Genomic DNA, 20,153 nt, shown 5'->3' with positions numbered 1-20,153 from the left:
TAGGACACGGTTTTTGGCGTGTCCAAAACGTTTCCAGGCGTGTCCTTGTCCGACACAGGAACGCCCAATATTAGACGTGTCCGTGCAACCTAGTGTCATCAGCAAAGCTGACCTCAAATTTAGGCATACTTACCTCAGAAATGAGGTGTTGTAAACCTTAATTGTGTTGTGTACCAATTTTTCGTAAGCACCTTATTGATTCAGAATGAGGTGCTTGATCCAGATCGTGGCACCTTGCTGCCTTGCTGGTCGAGCTAACGCAAATCAGCTAACAAGTATCATTGTACTAGTTTGTTATTGAACGAGACGAGTTTTCTAACCAACCTATAATTGATAACGGACTTGGAAGATAACGATGAAAATATGAAATATCCAATATGTATCAGCAATTAATATCCAACATGTATCGGCAATTAATATACAATGCCCTCGTCGTTTTCTGAAATTCGAAGTGGAAAACTCATCCAAATGGACCACAAGTCCACAACAATTCGAGAATAAATCGTTGAAATTCACTACCTTTTTCTCAAGTTTTAAGCGACAAATACATAATGTAGATGATCAAAATCCCGGAGAAGTCCTAAATTAGTTACTTAAAAGTGTACCCTGAATTCTACAACCATTTTACAACAAACAAACACAGATACAAGGATAGCTCCGAGCTTCTGAGGACGAATCCAGCGCGAAACCAACTTGCTTGTCCATACCTGGAGCTTTTGGGAAAAAATCAAATATTTCTAAGGCGGCAATGTTTCTACCGTCAGATCATCTGAAATACATCTTGTTTATGTGGCTGAGAACTGATCTTGAATTCTGAAACGATGTCTTCAATTAACTTGGACATTACTATCTCTAAATAGTTGTTAAAACCGGCCAACCGGTCCTGATAATATCATTAATCTTTGCATTGATTTGCTTCTGAATCGTTGGGGGGCAAAGTTCTGCCGCGTAACTGTTCATTTTTGCTGCAAAGCTTGATTTCTCAAGCTCCTCTTCCGGCAAGTTGCCGATCAAGTGAAGCAGAAAAGGCCTTCTTTTGAGCTCGAATTTCTGTAAAATTTCCATAGACTAACCGTGTCAGTAATTTGAACAGTACATGACCATCTAAGATTAAAAAAAAAAGGATTTTCTACGGTGTATCCCTATGTCTTCTCAAATTCTAACATATACCCTCGATTTTTAAGAAACATCTGATATACCCACTTTTTCTTTTCTATTTTTTCGCATTGAGGTATGCGTTCACCCTTTGACGGTTCCAAAGGATGATTCATGTCAGCCAACCCCAAATCATTTTGGGATTAAGGCTCTGATGTTGTTGTTATCAGATATACCCCTAAATTCCAAGATTAGCACCTAAAATACCGTAAGTATCCAAATTAGAGTTTTTTAATGGTTACATATTGTCACAAAAAATTGATTGTACATTGTTGAGAAAATAAGGATTATATTAATGATTTTACAAATTTTGGTTGGGTACTCATCCAAAATCGGCCAAATATAATATTTAAAATCGTAAAATTGCAACACTTGGGTTATTTGGCCATGTTCTTTTGGACTGAAACTTATAGGATCTGAACTGAATTGAACTTATAAGATCTAAACTGAACTGAACTTATAGGATCTGAACTGAACTTATAGGATCTGAACTGAACTGAACTTATAGGATCTGAAGTTAACTTAAATTAAGTGACTTTAAGTCCAAAAGAACAGCCTTTGTAGAACAAATTATTAACTTCAGGGGTATCTTGTGTGATTTTGAAAAACCGATGGTATATCGTAGAATCTGAAAAAACACAGGGGTACATCATAAAAAACATCTCAAGTAGTTCAAATTAGAGGTGAGCAAAACCGGATATCCGATACGGTTTTGGAAACCGTATCGGATATCCGGTTTTTTAAATTTTCTTTTTTAGTATCCTTATCCGGTACAGGGAAACCGTATATCCGGTTTTTCCGTATATCCGGAAACCGTATATCCGGTATCGATATCCGGTTTTCAACCTCTCTTATGCAAATTAATATATTTTTTTTCTTTTCTATGTGTGATTGTTGGTTTTTGTACGTAACTTAAAAGTGTTTTTAAGTTATAAGAGTCAATAACTTATAAAGTTTAATACTAATAAGGTTTAATCACCAACATATTGGATATTTTGTGATTTATGTATATATTTTAATATTTTATTCTAGAAAAAAGGCAACCGTATCGGATACCGTATATCCGGTTTCATATTTTGCCGATCCTTATTCGATACGGTTTTTAAAGAACCGCATCGGATATTCGGAAATTCGTATCGGATATCCGGAAATCCGCATAATTAAATCTGTATAGCGTATCGGATACGTATAATAAAATCGCATCGTATAATTTTGTTCAACCGTACCTCAAGTTCAGTACTACAGGTATTCAGATTGCAAAAGATTACTCTTAATTGTTAGCATTATATAAAAGGTTCAATCAGGTCAGGCTCGTGTGCGCGACTCTTGGGTTGTTGCAAGTACAGGTTAGCTTGGCTTTTGGACCTTTTGGGTTAGTATATATGGGATGGATCAATCGCAGTCTTGACCGAGGCTATTAAGTTTTTGTTTCAAATTAGTAATTTCCGAACATTATTAGGTCAAAACAATTTTGCTCTACGTTCTTTTCTGGCCAGGTGGGGACAATTTGGATCTGATCATTTTTCCCAGATCATGGCCATATAAAAACAGTAAAAACACGAGAAAACTAACTTTAGTGGATAACATAAACAGATGGAGTATACTTCAATACCTGGTGCTCAGATTCAGCAGGATAAAATGTACCCAGGGGTAAAATTTGGGTAGTGACCACACTGCTCTTTGATTTAGCCTGCTCTCTCTCTTTAGTGACAGCTGCAAGTCTTGACTCACCAGTACTGTTAGTGAAGATTATTGATCTGTGGATGACAGAGTTCACTGAGTAAGAATACAGAATACTCATCACATGAAGCACGTTTTTCTTTGAGTCGGGGGCCGCACAAATAATCTAACCTGTATTGGTTACCAACATCAGGACCTTGGCCAAACACCTGCCTTGAGTCATGACTAGACCAGAAGACCTCCAAAAGTTGCCGGAAACTAATAATCTTGGGATCATATTCAACCTAAATTGAATTCAAAAGTCAAATATGTGAGAACGATCATCAAGGAATGAGACACATCCACAAGTCTTAAGCTCGAACATCAAATTGTTCTCATCACATTACCAGCCCCCATTGTGTAAAAAACGTCCAGGCTGTCTTAACGACCCAGAGAAAAAAAGTTCATATTGGCCGCTAAGTTGATATTTCCTAAACATCAACGTTACTTAACTGATATAACCACGAATTGATCTTTAAAAATAGTAGGCTTAAAGTTGGGGGAAAATGTATAAGCACCACCAAAAGAGAGAAATAGGAGTTTGTCGCTGCCATATGTAGTAACGTAGCTACATGGAAACAAGCACGCCATTTTCAATACAAGTATAAGTCTATAAGCTTCACTTATATACAAGTGAGGAATGACTTCACACACTGCTCTTCTGAGCTCTACAAAGCTCCCTGAACATTTGTATCATCTGGCTTCCTTCATATCAGAAAACGCTCAACCTTGAGACCACCACTACACACCATCAAATACAAACAACACACCAAAAATTCTTAATTTCTAGCAGGGCGCTACGTCATCATACTCCCAAAACCAATCAACGGATGCCATTTCGTTTCCTTAACTATCTGTCATCTTCCCCACTATCATAATATTTTTCTCCTATAGTGTTAAAGAGTAAAATCGATCTTGGGCCTCCAACCATCAGCTTAAGCTTTTGGTTGAGTTGGTTTTTTGACATGGTATCAGAGCCATGTGACTAAAAGGTCACGTATTCAAATCTCACCGCCCCCCAATTTCTAATAAAGTGGAATATTAATCACCAGGTATGCGGAGGCCTGCGGAGGCCTTTAGTTGCATCCACACATAAAGCCCAATGGGCATTCGTGTGAGGGGGCGTGTTAGAGTATAAAATCGATCTTGGGCTGAAGCTTTTTTGGTTGAGTTGGTTTCTTAACATATAGCCACTGATGATGATGATGATGATGATGCGACAGTGTCTTAATAGCATTAACATTCTACCTAAAAGAACATTCAAATCAAATTTTTGTACTCTACTGAACATCAGTATTAGAGGCTTGTAGCGCCAATAATGCACAAGTTTCCACATACCTAATCAAATAACCATCCTAATCCAAAATGTACCCTGCTGCTAAATGCGGAACGACAGGCTACGACAAAGGATCGAGCTACCAACAAAATAAATTGCATATTCTAGCTCCGCCACTGGCAATTAAACATTGAATACCTTTGTCCAATCATTTGCTTACCTTTAATTAAAATACCCTTCAAAAAGAATATAAAAGTTAAACAAATGATTGAGATGGAGAGGGTAATCCTTACGCTCCAACCAAATGTACACATTAATTAATTTAATATGGGAGCGGGAATTTAAAAAATGTAAACAATTGGTTGCGAGATCATATAGAAACCTGTACGGACTCGGCGTGATCGGCTAAGCTACGGTATTCAGGGTTAGGTTTGGAACCACCGCAGTATCCGACGGTGGTTCGGACGACGCCGTTTAAGCAGCCGAAAACAGCTTCGGATCTCCAGAAGCATCCGAGGGAAAACACCGCCATTTTTAAGGTTGCCGGTTCGGGTACCCGATCCGGTATCCGGATGCTAAGGGTCGGAGTGGGAGCGGATGTTGTGGCGATGAGAAGGAGCAGGAGAATAGGGGAATGTAGAAGGGGTGTTGGTCGTGCCTTGAGATTCATCTCGCCAGTCGCCACCGAAGACCCCAATTCCACGATGAGAGGAGAGGGGTTGTGAAAGATAGAATGGTCGGTTTGTGTCTATGGGGGTCGTTACTCGTTAGTTGGTAGACCATATTTTAACTTTGAAGTCCTAAATTTAAGAGACGCTTTTATAATAAGTTTATTGTAGAATTATTTTACCCCATTTAAAGTAAATAAGATAGCAAAATGTAATATAATGGTTTAATTATAAATAGTTATTAGTGGTGGACTAGTGGAGCCATGATCTTTCGAGAGCCGCGAAAATTTTTAAGGGATGGGCGAATTATTAAAGGAGCGGGGTATATCATATATGAGCAAAAATGATCCACTCCGTACAATATTAACTAGAAATAAAATTACCCTTACTCATCTACAATATGTGGGTAGCATTACAATTAAATTGATGTTGAAACCATTTCTTAGAAATAAAATTACCCTTGGGAAGTGTTTGGCCGGAAAAGGGAGGGGCGGAAAAAGAAGGGTAAGGAAGAAGAGGGGGAACGGAGAATTGCTATTTGATTACAATTTTTCTCTAAGATTTTGATTTTGACTTATCCATAGGAGTACAAGTGCAAACTGAGTACAACTCTACAAGTCTAAGAGCAAGATGTTTTTTTCCCTTTTGATGATCTTTCACATCTACCTCTAGAGTGAAATTTTTAAAACTTTGATCACAAAACTTGTGAAATAAATGATAATAACATAATACTTTGTATTAAAATATTTACCTTGTTATGAATTCGAAAACTATGGTCAACTACTGTGTTGGAGACTTCGCAAAAGTAATGTGAAAGATCATCGTGGAGGAAACAACCTTAAATTTATTCGGAGTGACTATGACGCCGGTGGCTTTTCTTGGAATGATTGAATTGTATACTTGTTTTGTTGAGATACCGGCGGGTTAGGGACACCCTAGCCCGACCTGTGCAGCTCGCCCTCCTAGACGGACTGGTGCAAGGCTTGGCTAGAGAAGCCCGGCTCGTGATTCGGTCTAGTTCATTATATAGGAGCAATATCGAATGCTTATTTTTTTCGTTTTTAAATTTAGAGAGGCAATAATATTTGTATACATAGTTTGCACACAAAGGTAATTGTAAAACCGTCAATAACTTTACTTAATTACCCCCACTCTAATAACCTCCACTAACCTCCACTAACTACCATAATTTGACAGAAATAATCCAAACTATTGATGATCTTCTCGTAATAATCCAAACTCCATTTTAACTCAAAATAAACCGCGCTAATACCTTCCTCTTCTCGAAAAGAACCAAGTAACCGACTACCATCTAATCAGGTCACCCCTTTCAAAAAATATACTCCCTCCTATTCTCTATTTTCTTCCCTATTTCCTAAAACGGATTATTCAGGTTTTCTTCCCCTTTCCTTTTTTGGAAACTTTTAATCTTATTTTATTCATTCCTCTCTCCTATCACCAAACCCCACCCAACTCACAATTCCTTATTTAATTCATAATTATTCATTTCTCTCTCCTATCACCAAACCCCACCCAACTCACAATTCCTTATTTTATTCATTCCTCTCTCCTATCACCAAACCCCACCCAATTCACAATTCATATTTTATTCTCTTCCTTAAATATTGTGCCCCATCCAAAGGGGAAGAAAAAGAAGAATAGGAGGGAGTATATATATAAATCACTATAACAATAATAATATAACTTCATCTTCTTCAACTCCTCTCCTTCGTCACCAGAATATAAAAACTAAAAATTTTGTCATTTACAATGAACAAATCAATACCCAAAAATCCAGTCAATTCAATTTAACCATCAATTCATTTCAACTAATTTTTAAAAACTGGGATCCATTTCAAGCATGAATCGATGGAAAAAGTAATTACTTTTTCGATTTTGATTTTGCGGTATTTTTATTTATTTTGTTCTCCCTTATTAATTGTTTTATTTATTCATTTATTTGGTAAACGAATTTGGGTGTTTTGAACCAATTTGGTAAATGAATTCAGATTAGAGACCATGGTTATAATGTCGGAGCAATATTTCTAGGGTTTACCTCAAAAATTGAATTGTTATTACTATTACTATTAGAATTAAGCAAAGTGATTGATTTATTGAAATTTGAAATGACAGATTTTTTTTTTGAGGGGGAGGAACAATCTCAGATATACCAAATTTTGAAGCTTCATTTTCAGTCTTAAAAATGTAAGAAATTGGATCTTGAAATAGGGGAGATAGATAATCTATGTGGCCTGATTGTGTTAACAACAAGTTTTACTCGTCTCTATATTCTCGCGCTTCTCCCAAACCCACCACTATATTCATTTACCATATTTGGGGGAAATTGAGTTTTTCAAAGATCGACTCATGTATGAAATTGATGGAATTTGAGGAAATATTTCTGGGTTTTGTACATTAAAGAAGATTATGAAAGGGTATGATTAGATTTGGGGGAAACAGATTTAAGGGAAAATAATGTGGGTTCTGTACATTGAAGAAAATAGATGATGAATGGTGAATGCTTGGTGTCACAAATTTAAAGGTAACCTGCAAAAAATAAAATTTAACTGGTAATAACCAGTCACACCTAAGGCCGGTGCAGTAGAAGAAAAATGATTGTTAAAATCAGATTAGATTATTATGAGTTAAACTATAGTTGAGATTATTTTGAGAAGATCAGTGATAGTTTGGATTATTCTTATCAATTAACCCTTATTATTTTACAATGTTTTATTGTAAATCTATTTTACGAGAGACTTCTCTTAGAGAGGACTGAGGAGACACTAAAATTGGGATGAAGTATGATTTTGTTTATAATTGGGAACAATACCGAGTTACCGACTTGCCAAGATTCAGAGTTCAGACTATGTCCATTCAGAGTGGAGGATCTAATTCTATTTGATCATGTGTTGTTGCCCTATGTTTTCTCCATCTTAGATTTATCGTTTAGCAATATTAACGAGCTCTTGAGTCTTGAACATGTTAATACTGAATAGTTTGATATTGTTACAAAGAAGTCACAAATGTTATGTTTGCTTCAGGTGGAGCTCAACGAATATTGTAAGCATAAGACGGTCCTAAACAAGACCGGCCAATTGTCATATCGCGAGAATTGAACATATATATCCTAATACAGATTGATCTTGTTCAACTTGTATCTCATCAGAATTTAGCTTGATCAAATAATCCAATATTAACTCATTCAGATGACCCACCTCGATCAAATAAAATACCTTAATCTGAAAACAATCCGAAATAACTAATTTGAAATTGTACGTACCAGTTTCTATATACATAAACGATAGACAAAACCTTAATAATAATACGATTCAAACTAACCCAATCCAAACGACGAATTTGAAACCAATCAACCCTTGAACATGGCTTCAGGAGCAAGAGGAGCAGAATCAAGCTGATACAAATTCAAAGCCGGACCCACAAAGCGAAACAATATCCAAGCACCAATGATGATATAAATGGAAGCATAAGCAAACTTGTTTAGCCAATAAAGCGCACCTTTCTCACCCACGTACAACTCTACAGCCTTTTCAGACACGCTCATATCTTCCCACTTTTTTTGTACCTTTATTTTCTTAGGCTCATCATTGCTCATGTTTTCTTGCTCCTTCTGCCGCCTTCTCGTCCCTCGACGAAACCTTATCTCTACTGCGTCTGGGGGCGCACTCTCGCTGTCGTCCGTGCTGCTTTTAATTGGGCTGAGTTTCCGCGATGATCGTAAGCGTTGAGGTTGTAGGAGTATTGAGGTGTGGAATGAGGGTGTTAATGGTGGTCTAAGGAGTTGGGTATGTAGAAATTTGGTGGCATTCATTGTTTTTTGTTTTGGGAGGGAGATTGTGGTGAGTTGATGGATTTTCTTATCTTCTGTTTTTCTTTAGTTGAGATTATGGTCGTGCAGAGAGCAGGTTGTATTTGTGAACTTGTGAGTTATGATGATTAGGTATGGGCTCAGTCTTCATAGGGGCTCGGCCCAAAAATGTGGTATGACCGTAGACCTGACAAAACTAATCCGATCCGATAAGGCTGATCCGAGACCCGAAAATGACCCGAAATGTATGACCCGAAAGCGAACCGACCCGAAGTGACCCGAAACAACCCGATTGGCCCAGTTCGACTCGACTCAAAATGACTGCATCCAAAGTGACCGACCCAAAAAGTACCAGATAAATTGTTGATCCGAAAATGATTCGATCCAAAGTGACCTGATCCAACCCGAGCCAAATGGCCAATTTACTAAGTCTAGGTATGAGTGTATGAGTGTCTGTTCGGGGTTTCACTCAATGGTTCGAACCGAAACCCAAATTGGGTCGTATAATTTGGTTCAAACCAGACCCGATCATACTTATTTGGTCTATAGTAGACCTGACAAACAGGTAGTGTTGTGTTGCGCGTGTGTTCGTGTCACGTAATAATGGGTCATCTACCCTTCAACCCTAACCCAACCCATATAATAAAACGGGTCATACACCTCAATCCTAACCCAACCCAATTGCAAAATAATACTCCCTCCGTCCCGGTCAATAGTTATCTATTTCCATTTTGGAGTGATAGTTATCTATTTCTTTTTTTGGTAGATTTTTGTGAGGTATCTTCTAGAGTATGTGTGAGTGGAGTGTATATTTTGTGTGGTTTAAAATCACTCATATCAATTTCCTTAGTCTTTGTGTCAAAAGGAATAAATAACTACTGATTGGGGATGGAGGGAGCATAAAAACAACTTTGATGTCTTTATTATGAAGAAACTAGTTTTGGAGCCCGTGAAAATCACGGGATCATTAATAATTTATTGTTTTAATCAGCTTAAAGATTATGAACTATGAATGTTTATCTTCCAACAAATATTTAGGCGTTATTTTAAGTTTTCTTTATTGATTGAATGAATTAGAGTGTTTAGACCGACAAAATAAAATCTCAAAGGTGTTTAAGGTAGACAAGTAGAGATATTGTGATAACACAAGAGTTGATAATCGTAGACAAAAATATGTCAATGTGTATATGTAGTATAAATGAGGAGGGAAGCCAAAAATTCATCATTTAAGAAAAAAGTGATATGCTAAATTAGTAGAATGTATTAATTATTAATAGGGGTATAAAGATGAGAGGAAATTAAAAAGTTTATTACATTTACATTCTTTTGTCACATTAAAATTTGTCATTTTAGGTACCATTTAATTAAATTGTATAGATTTATTTATAGATGAGTGAATGAAATCAATGCCATGTAACTATAAATTGATAATCCACGTCACATTAAAATTCCAGTTACATTTAATTAAATTTGTCATTTTAAGTACCCTTTTTTAGATTGTATAGATTATAGATGGGGTTTTACCGTTTTAGGGTCGCCGCATGAAACTTCATAGTGAAAAGAGTTGCATATTCAACTAATAAAAAGTTGCTTAAGGTAATATTTTTAAATTATGTGAGTATGTATCATCCTCCTGCAATTTGAAAACACATAATAAGAAAAAGATTCTAATTAATTCAATATACAATAAATAAAAAAAGTAAAAAAAATATTCTAGTTATCTATGTAAACTTTACATACCAATTTTTGGAATAAAATGAAAATTTTGATTGTTATATAATGGTGAGGGGAAAGCAAAAAGTTCATCATTAAATAAAAGTAATAAAGTTAAATAAATAGGGTAAATTGGTGACTAAAGTTATGAGAGGGAGATAAAAAGTTTGAATTAATTTTTTTTAATTTATTTTGTATGTTTGAGACTTTATATTTTTTAAATTTTTTTACTAATAAGCACGTGACACATGATAATAAAAAATAATTTTTTTTCATGACACATGACTTAGTGAGATGACTTAGTGAAATATTTAGTCTTGCCTTTTTATAATATTGTACTTTACATGCCAATTTTTTGAATAACATGGAAATTATGATTATTATATAATGGTGAGGGAAAAGCAAAAAGATCATCATTAAAAATATAATAAAGTTAAATAAATAGGGTAAATTGATAACCAAAGTTATGTGAGGGAGATAAAAGGTTTGCATATCATTTTTTTTTTTTGTGTGTGTTTGAAACTTATATTTTTTTATTTTTAAAAAAAAATTATGAATGAGGTGAAATATAAGGTTTTGTTTGTCATGTTAAACTCAAAGCTGGTAAAAGTAGAAACTATACATATATGAAAATTAAAGGGTTAAACAAATAAAAAAATGGAAATATAAAACAATAGGCGAAAGTAGTAACTTACAACATAACAATAAAGCATTCACATCAAAGAAGATCATGACATTAAATCCTATAAAACACAACAAAATAAAGAGGTTAGAATTAATTTACTAATAGAAATGTTAAAAAAACACCTTAAAAAAATCAATACCAAGATATACACAAAAGATATGTAATTTCACTTAAAGAGATGAAGTATATATATATTAAAAAAAATGCTATAACATTCATTAAAATTAAGAATTCAAGAGTCAGATGAAAAGTTTAAATTAGGTTACGAACTTACAATGAATGAGAGAAGAGGAAAAACAAAAGTGGAGTAAATGCATAATAAAACATCTTGAATGTGTTATTATTATTATTATTAGAACTTAATTAGACATGAAATATTATAGCAAATTAGGAGGTTTTTGAGAGTTGTCACATGACAATTAAATACTACTCAAGTTAGTCTTTTAATGGCATTTTTTTTAAAGAAGGAAAAAAGAGTGGATTAAAAAATAATTTATTGCTAGGTGGCTTTTAGTTGATGTCGACGTGATATTTATAATCCTAGGTGGCTTTTAGTCGATGTCTACGTGACATTTAATAGGTGTTTCAAGTAGCCTTTTAATAAAATTTTATAGATTAGAGTGACACGCGGATTAAGATTTGGCATTGCAAATGCATACGTGGTTTTTCCTTATCCTACGTGACATTGTCTGCGTAATCTTTTGAAGCTAACTTTTTAATAAGATTTTATAGATGGTGGTTGGTGAAAGTTATTTTAGTAAAGTTATACCCTTAGGTAAAATATCATTTGGTTTTAAAATAACACTTATATAAAACAATTTCATACAAGAATTATTGATTTTTTTTTATTACGTTATTGATTTATGAAACTTTGTCATCGAAATTACACAAACAAGTGTTTGAAAGTAACTAAATTAAACAGGTACTCTATATCATACTCAAAAGTTACCTATATTTTTTTTTTTTTTGAAAAGAAACCTATAAGGGCTCAATTAGCATTAACTATATCAAATTCCGCAAGCACATTGTTGTCCATAGGAAGTACACCAACCCACTTACGTTTACCTACTAACCAAGGTCGAGTATGAGCAAGCTCATGAGCAACTCAATTACCTAGTCTTCTAACATAACTAAATACAAGAATATCAAAAAAAATCACACAAAATATAAATATCGTCGTAAATAGCCTCTACGTCCTCGTCTCCGCTTTCGCAAATCTTCAATAATGGTTAAAACAATCGCTCTCTAGTTCCACGTTCTTTAGCCCATTCTCCTTCGCTTCAGCAAGTTCCATCAAAATAGCCTCCGCCTCGAGCACCGCTGGTTCACGCACTACCCCTTCTTGCACTGTAATTCCCCACTGCACTTTCCCCTCATCCGACAAACGGCTCCCAGCCCTACCCCATCCCCCTTCATCATCGTCCCCGCATCGACATTGATTTGTACAAACCCTCTCTCGGTTTCCTCCAACCCTTCCTTTCCTCAGTGCAAACGACCTCCCTCTCCACTTCAGCTCCCCGTGTCTCGGCAATAATCTCCCTCACCCTACATAACACCTTTTCCACACTCCACCTCTCACCCTCGAAGACAACCTTATTCCGCATTTCCCATATAGCCCAACAACCCGTCATCAGCTCCACGCACTCCTTGAACCTCGACTCCCTCATCATAGCCTCCACCCACTCCCTCACCCACTCAAACCCAGTGCCCCTCATCACTTCCAAGCCCAACCTGTCCCAAACCCCTCCCACCCAAGAACAACCCCATACAACATGGAGACACGTCTCCACATTGCACAAACACATAGGATACCCAATTGCTACTCCACTAAGTCGTCGACCTATATTACGCTTTGTAGCAATGACATCATTACACAATTGCCAGAAAAAGACTTTAATACGGGGCAAAACCGGCATTTTCCAAATCTTTTTCCAATGCCATTCTTCTCGCACATAGTAGGATTGTTCTTCAAGCACACTATCCGTCCCTACCAACGCTCAAAAGTTACCTATATTGATGATGATAAAGTGTATAAATATTCGTTAACTTAACTTAAAACCGAAGGTTAACGTAAATTTATACAAAAATCACCTATATTTGTCTAAGAAATTCAAATATCTTACTGCTTGTGTTCCTAATTCTTGTAAACTTGTGATTATCCATTAATAATGATCAGTTTAAAAAACATTCTAACAAAATACTCCGTAACACTATCTTAAACTAAGAAATAAAAAATTAAAATAACTACTAAAACCACCAAAAGGAAAGAAACCTTGTGATACTATAAAATTAGATAAAGTTACCTATATTGATGATGATAAAGTGTATAAATATTTGTTAACTTAACTTAAAACCGAAGGTTAACGTAAATTTATACAAAAATCACCTATATTTGTCTAAGGAATTCAAATATCTTCTTCCGCTTGTGTTCCTAATTCTTGTAAACTTGTGATTATCCATTAATAATGATCAGTTTAAAAAACATCCTAACAAAATACTCCGTAACACTATCTTAAACTAAGAAATAAAAAATTAAAATAACTACTAAAACCACCAAAAGGAAAGAAACCTTGTGATACTATAAAATTAGATAAAGTTACCTATATTGATGATGATAAAGTGTATAAATATTCGTTAACTTAACTTAAAACCGAAGGTTAACGTAAATTTATACAAAAATCACCTATATTTGTCTAAGGAATTCAAATATCTTACTGTCCGCTTGTGTTCCTAATTCTTGTAAACTTGTGATTATCCATTAATAATGATCAGTTTAAAAAACATCCTAACAAAATACTCCGTAACACTATCTTAAACTAAGAAATAAAAAATTAAAATAACTACTAAAATCACCAAAAGGAAAGAAACCTTGTGATACTATAAAATTAGATAAAGTCTGAATCTAGGACCACAAAAGTAAACAAATCCAGACAAATTTGCCCTAAAACCAATTGAATAATTTCCATAACTCATTAAAAAAAACTCCAAAAATACGAATAATTCAAACAAGTCCGACACCTCTCCCTCCTCACGCCCTTCTCGCCTCAACCATACGAAATCCTTCAAAGATCTGTATTCTACTTTTTTCTACAACTGTACTTTCTTCAACCTTCCGTATTCTTCATAAATTAACCCACAATTTCACTATTTCAAACCTTACCAATATTATATTCCTTTATTCTTCCTAAACCCACCCCATAATTCCCATCTCTTTATTCATCGAGTTGCTGTGAATCGGTGAGTTGACTCAGCCAATTACGATGCCCGATCCTATAGATCCGTTTCTTCGACGCTACGACGATTCGGAGCTCCGAATTGCTTCCGAGTTTCTCACGACTTGGTTGCCGTTTCTTTCGTCTGACCTTTGTTTGAATTGTACACAAACTCTGTCTCATCGCATTCGCTCTCTTTCTTCTCGTATGTTTCTTCATTATTACCCTTTTTAATTCATCAAAGAAAGTTCCCAACTTTTTTTACAATTCTGTTGATTTTGTAATTTATGTTGCGCAATTTGAATTTTGGGTTATTCGGAAACAATCTCTTTATGTTGCGCAATTTGAATGTTGTGATTTTGGGAGTTTGGTATTCATTAAAGTTGGTAACTTGTTATCACATGCTTAATTCAGGCACTGATTTGTTATAGATTAACATGGAGTTGTTATGCCCCAATTTTGGCAAACCCTGAATTCATAGATAGGGAGAATTAATGCTCATGTTTGGTTAAATTTGATGCTGGATGAGGATTTTATAATTGTAGTAGTACTCTTATGACATTTATTGATCATGGTCCATGGACATCTTTTTAGACTTTGTTTTTCTTTGTATATAACTGTATAAGGTAACGATGGAATGGATGATTAATGTGAAGCGGTATTGTGTACGCTTTGGACCTTCCTAAACCTTATGTTGACGGTTTTTTAGGTGGTCGTTTGTGCTTTGTGGTTGTGGAGCTTTATTGAATAGTATTGCATATATGGATGAGGAGATTTCTTAAATTTGTGGTTCTCGATTCTTGGTGTGTTACTTATCTCAGGAGTGTGAATCAAGTCAAATTCACTTTTTTTCACCACCTTCTTGTGCTAGCCTATCAGCTTATCACTTTGTACTTTTTCTGTCTTCTTTTGGATGAATTTTTGGTGCTATAACGGAAAAGTCGTGAGAATCTCAACTAGGACATGGTCGATGTGACATTGTTGGTGTTTGCCCTATTTTGATCGAGGTATTTGGTTCCCTGCTTTACACAGATGTTGATGGTGGAAAGGAAGTTTCCAGTTCTCGAGATAATTCTTCAATTGTTTTGCCTATTAGTGAAAAAAAAGTCGTCGATGATTGTGATACTCATTCCTTGGGTAGCTGGAAAGATGAGACCGAGTCGAATTCAATTGGTAGCTGTAAGGATGGGGCAAATGAATGGTCAGCATCACCAGTTGTAACAGATGCCTCTTCAAGAGAGATAATCGTTGATTCAAGACTTGTCGAATTCGAAACTCCGAGAGTCCGTATGTCGTGGGCTGATATGGCACAAGAGGATGAACTTGAAGGGGATGGAGACAGTGAGGATAATAAACCAGATAACCTGTCAAATGGGGAAACAAGTGGACAGACTAGGACGAAGACCGAGCTTTCTAGGGAGCAAAGGGAGTTTCTAAGGCTAAGAAATGTTCGGAGAAAAAAGGATTTTATTTGCTTGCAAAGGGTCAATGGCAAAATTACAAATATTGTCGATGGGCTAGAGCTGCACACTGGTGTATTTAGTGCAGTGGAGCAGAAAAGGATTGTTGATCACGTCTATGAATTGATGGAGAAAGGAAAGAATGGAGAGCTGAAAGGTGAGTATTACTTGCTACTATTCAATTATTTTTAGTAATTCTCAATCTCTTTACCGAGTTAGTCCTACTAAAATTTATTATTAGTTCTCCTTCTCCTTTTAGCGATTTATCTCTTTTCTGTCTCTCTCCTTAGAAAATAGCCATTATTGCTACATGGTATCATTTCGTACCTTCTACGGTTATTGTCTAAGTTCAAATTACAATGGGAAATGTTCCTCTTTTCTGTATGATACCATAATAGCCAAGTATTTTTATTAAATGAAGGTAATCTGTGATTGATTTGGCATCTCGATCGAAATAGCTGTTGTACTGAATGCCACGTCATTTCAGAGTCTGTTTTTAATGAGATTTTTCATTCCCAAGTCTTTTCGAGTGAGATTGTTAGAAGGGTTACATTTGCTCGATATGCTTAAAGTAATTTTAGTAATTTGTAATATTCCCTTGTTGTCGTAAAATGTCCCCCTTGTGAATTTTGCAAGGGGTACTTTCACAGGATCATTGTAATTTAATATTTTTAACTGTAAATCATATACTCAGGTACAAATACTGATTCAGGTTTTGAAGGATTAACTATAAGTATAGAGGGGAGGGGCTGAGGCCTGAGGGTATGGCCGATTACATGTTTTAGTAAAGCTGGAGTAGAGACAGCTTGTCTGTTCAGTGTTTACTTGGGAAGCACTGCTTAATATAAACTTGTTTTTCATTGTGCTAATTTATGATAGTGTTAAGCTTATTCTATGAAAACGCCTTCTCCTAACAATTCTTTTATTTCTTCAGAGCGCACTTTCACAGCACCAAGAAAGTGGATGAAAGGCAAAGGACGTGTTACTATTCAGTTTGGTTGCTGTTATAATTATGCAACTGTAAGTTCCTGTGAAAATGAATTATGGCACATAAATGCTTCCATCTTATCCAAACCTGGTCTTATGATGTGATGTCAAGATTCAAGAGTAGAATTATCATAAATATTTTTGTAAGGTGGTTTCTCATGAACATTATTGTAAGACTCGTTCACCCAAAAAGCCCTATAAAAAGGACTTGTTAGTAGCTACAGTAAGTTAACTTGTGGCAGGGATATGAGCTTTGTTTGATAAGTGGCTTTAAAACTACTTTAACAAAAGCGTATTTGAAAGTTAAATAGGAGTTGTTGCTTATTTCACTTGAAGATAGATATCTGAAATCTCACATTCCTGATGGCAGGATAAGAAAGGTAACCCTCCAGGCATTCTTGCAAGGGAAGAAGTCGATCCTTTACCTTCTATGTTCAAAGTTATAGTCAAAAGGCTGATCAGATGGGATGTTCTTCCTCCATCTTGTGTTCCTGACAGCTGTATTGTCAACATTTATGATGAAGGAGACTGCATACCTCCACACATTGATAACCATGATTTTGTTCGGCCATTTTGTACTATTTCTTTCCTCAGCGAGTGCAATATATTATTTGGGACGGACTTGAAGATCGAGGGTCCCGGTGAATTTAGTGGCGACTTTGCAATCCCCTTGCCGGTTGGGTGAGTGCAGTACATATATTTATGCTATAACTGATGATGGTAGATTTATTTCCATTTCCAATGACACCATATATTCTTTGCTTTGCTTAATATCTGTACACCGGACTCTTTATTAAGAATGTATCAAGTATCATATGTAGCAAATTCATATCAAATTAGGAAACCTTGTATGTGCCTGTACTGACGTCTGTTTGCGCCTGGCCCCTTATCCATCGGCTGGGTTCTCCGTGGCATTAGGGTAATTTTATTGATAATGTCGCCTTTATCTAGATCTAAAAATGGTAATATCAGATGCTATGGCTTTCAGGTCGGTGTTGGTGTTAAATGGAAACGGAGCTGATGTTGCCAAACATTGTGTGCCTGCTGTGCCATCCAAGAGGTGAGATTTCTTGGTCTGTTGCTTTGTGTTTTCACACGAAACTCTCGTAGTATAATGACAAACATATGAGACGGTCTACTGTATTGACTAATGAGAATAATCCAAATTCTTATAATTTCCTTATTTACTTATAGAATATAGAATGAACGGGTTGGTTTAAGCTTTTTCACTATTAATGCACAGCTAACTGACCGGCCTTTTCACTCCATGTTTGATTTTCCTAGGATATCTATAACTTTCAGGAAGATGGATGAATTGAAGCGGCCTGTCTATTATGCTCCTGAACCTGACCTGCAAGGTCTTAAACCGTTGCGTTTCGAGGACGATGTTTCAAACAAATCATCATCCGCCCCACCTCAAATTGTGAGACAAGGAATTAGTGGCGGATATAGGTCTGAAAGGAAGAGGCCTGAAGAGCCTCGATATTCAGCCAGGGGTCGAGGCCCCTCAAGGGCTCCACGTTCTAGGATAAATTTGGGACAATTTTGATATGCTAATACCGTCAACGGAAGAAACTCTCTATCTACTCGCTTGTGAATTCTGATCAGCTCAATGCTCAAAGATTTCATGTTCCATACCAAGTTCTATTGGTTTCTCTCAGGGTATATACTCTCCGGAAAAGATAATTGCTTTTTACTTGATTTTGAAGACAGGAAAAGATATTTGCTTTTTACTTGGTTTTGAAGACGGGTTTTAAACCGTGGTTAACAAGCTGCTGCAATGCTTTGTAGAGGTGTTTGTGATGTCTATATTGGTTCCAAGACGCTGTGAAGGGCAATGTTGATGCAAAAGGGTCTCAAACCCCAGTCTTCGACGCCATCCTGAAAATATCTTGTTATTTGAGCCAACATCTGCTGGTTACATTGTTAACTGAGTTCGTGGCTGTCTTCACGATTCATAAGAATATACCAAATGTTTGTTTGTAATGTCTAAATGTGTATGTGAAACCATGGTTATTCAATACAGTATTATTCTATTTTATAAGAAAAGTTGTTGGTTTCACAATTTCTTTCTTGTGCATATTTTTCATCTACTTTCCCTCTGCGACAGATCGGCCCGAGATGAATGAGTCAATGAGACTAGTTTGAAGGAAACTGTATTTACATAGCATCTAAGTTTGGTAAGACGCTTGGATTACGTGTTCTGCTGCATTAGCAGTGCACTATTCTTTTACAGCTACGCTATACATGAGAAAGAGGTCGGAAATGAAGGAAAAGGATGGAAGAAAACACGTAAATCAACAATGTAAACGTTACATAACTGGCAGGGGAATGACAATGTCAGTACTAACTGAGTCGTCATGAGTTCTACTACGCTCATCATGTTCATGATCATGGATTGAGAGATTAGACGGCGAGGAAGACGCAGCCTTCTTCTTGATGAACTCTATGCAATCCGCTACAGCCTCGCTTGAGTAAGGATCATGGACGTAGCATGAGCTACGACGTACACTTTTATTATGATCATCCTTGTGTTCACCTCTTGGTGATCTTGATGATGTTGAATTGTTGTTATTATTAGTAGTATTCTTGGTGATGGCAGTTACCATGATTAACCGAAACACCGCCTCTCGAAATCTATCCATCAAATTCCCCGTCACCGGTGATCCTACCCGCCGGTTGGACGAAGTCGGTGTGGTGGTAGTGGTAGTAGTGGCCGCGGTGGGTCTCATTAGTGGTAGGCAAAGGTATTGTGTTTTCATGACAATGGTTTTTGATATTGTAGTTTGTTGGGAAATGTTAGGACTATAGAGGTGCTATGTAAGTATATGATGTTTGTAGGTGGTGTGCATATATATAGAAACAAATTCTCATTTAAGACGGAATATACGGAGATGCACGTTTAAGCTTAAAACTGGTCAAGTATTCTTATATTGGATGGGTAAACAAAAGTAAAATGTATGGAGAAACGTAAAAAATTTGTTCTATATATACTCATATAATATTTAACTCATTTTAATATTAAAACGGATAATTTCGTCTTAAGGAAGACTAGCCGGAGTATCTAAGACGGTATAAGAAGGGAATCTAAGAGACAAGTCTCCGTCGGTTACTGATGTATGTTGTGGTTTTTGTGTTTGGAAGACCGTTGATAATTGGGAGAAGTGGTGATTGACCCCCATAACTCTTAGCAATTGTGAAATTGACCCCCATAACTTTTAATTAGAGTAATTTAACCCCATAACTTATACATAAAGTGCAATTTGAACCCAATTCAAATTGTATCTAATATCTCCCATTGAAATCAATATCTCCTCAATTTCTCACCAAAAAAATATAAGGAAAAAATAATTATACTCTCCATATACGTATACAAATACAGATTTTCCATACATGGTTGTTTTTCATAAACGATACCCATTTTCAAACTTCTGTAACCAAAAAAAAAAAAA

At 35.9% G+C, this 20,153-nt stretch overlaps 3 protein-coding genes across 3 annotated transcripts; 1 reads left to right on the top strand and 2 right to left on the bottom strand.

The window, feature by feature from the left end:
* Positions 1–498: 498 nt before the first annotated feature.
* On the bottom strand, positions 499–4,933 carry LOC141643364 (peptide methionine sulfoxide reductase A5). The gene is made up of 4 exons (XM_074452500.1): positions 4,533–4,933; positions 3,007–3,119; positions 2,768–2,912; positions 499–1,050 (listed from the first exon to the last, which is right to left on the bottom strand). The coding sequence occupies exons 1-4, from the start codon at positions 4,818–4,820 to the stop codon at positions 853–855; spliced, it is 744 nt and encodes a 247-aa protein (XP_074308601.1). The 5' UTR covers positions 4,821–4,933; the 3' UTR covers positions 499–852.
* A 3,095-nt stretch (positions 4,934–8,028) lies between these two features.
* On the bottom strand, positions 8,029–8,741 carry LOC141643361 (uncharacterized). Its single transcript, XM_074452495.1, has one exon. It carries the CDS (start codon positions 8,645–8,647, stop codon positions 8,186–8,188), a length of 462 nt encoding a protein of 153 aa, XP_074308596.1. The 5' UTR covers positions 8,648–8,741; the 3' UTR covers positions 8,029–8,185.
* A 5,254-nt stretch (positions 8,742–13,995) lies between these two features.
* On the top strand, positions 13,996–18,766 carry LOC141643360 (RNA demethylase ALKBH9B-like). Its single transcript, XM_074452494.1, has 6 exons — positions 13,996–14,459; positions 15,287–15,871; positions 16,649–16,734; positions 17,072–17,382; positions 17,690–17,761; positions 17,986–18,766. Exons 1-6 carry the CDS (start codon positions 14,303–14,305, stop codon positions 18,248–18,250), a joined length of 1,476 nt encoding a protein of 491 aa, XP_074308595.1. The 5' UTR covers positions 13,996–14,302; the 3' UTR covers positions 18,251–18,766.
* The last annotated feature ends 1,387 nt before the right edge of the window (positions 18,767–20,153 follow it).

Source organism: Silene latifolia, chromosome 2 (assembly GCF_048544455.1).
Source record: "Silene latifolia isolate original U9 population chromosome 2, ASM4854445v1, whole genome shotgun sequence".
In the NCBI taxonomy this organism is placed as follows: domain Eukaryota; kingdom Viridiplantae; phylum Streptophyta; class Magnoliopsida; order Caryophyllales; family Caryophyllaceae; genus Silene; species Silene latifolia.
Note: the sequence above shows the minus strand (reverse complement) of the source record. Positions and strands in the feature narration are given on the sequence as shown.

What these genes read in the sequence shown, in the direction of transcription:
- LOC141643364 (XM_074452500.1), bottom strand. Translation starts at nt 4,820, where the DNA reads ATGAATCTCAAGGCACGACCAACACCCCTTCTACATTCCCCTATTCTC. An exon ending in ATCACGCCGAGTCCGTACAG is followed by an intron (nt 3,120 to 4,532) that starts GTTTCTATATGA and finishes AATTCAATTTAG; the next exon opens with GTTGAATATGATCCCAAGAT. An exon ending in CTGCTGAATCTGAGCACCAG is followed by an intron (nt 1,051 to 2,767) that starts GTATTGAAGTAT and finishes GAAATTTTACAG; the next exon opens with AAATTCGAGCTCAAAAGAAG.
- LOC141643361 (XM_074452495.1), bottom strand. Translation starts at nt 8,647, where the DNA reads ATGAATGCCACCAAATTTCTACATACCCAACTCCTTAGACCACCATTA.
- LOC141643360 (XM_074452494.1), top strand. Translation starts at nt 14,303, where the DNA reads ATGCCCGATCCTATAGATCCGTTTCTTCGACGCTACGACGATTCGGAG. An exon ending in AAAGAATGGAGAGCTGAAAG is followed by an intron (nt 15,872 to 16,648) that starts GTGAGTATTACT and finishes TTATTTCTTCAG; the next exon opens with AGCGCACTTTCACAGCACCA. An exon ending in GCTGTTATAATTATGCAACT is followed by an intron (nt 16,735 to 17,071) that starts GTAAGTTCCTGT and finishes TCCTGATGGCAG; the next exon opens with GATAAGAAAGGTAACCCTCC.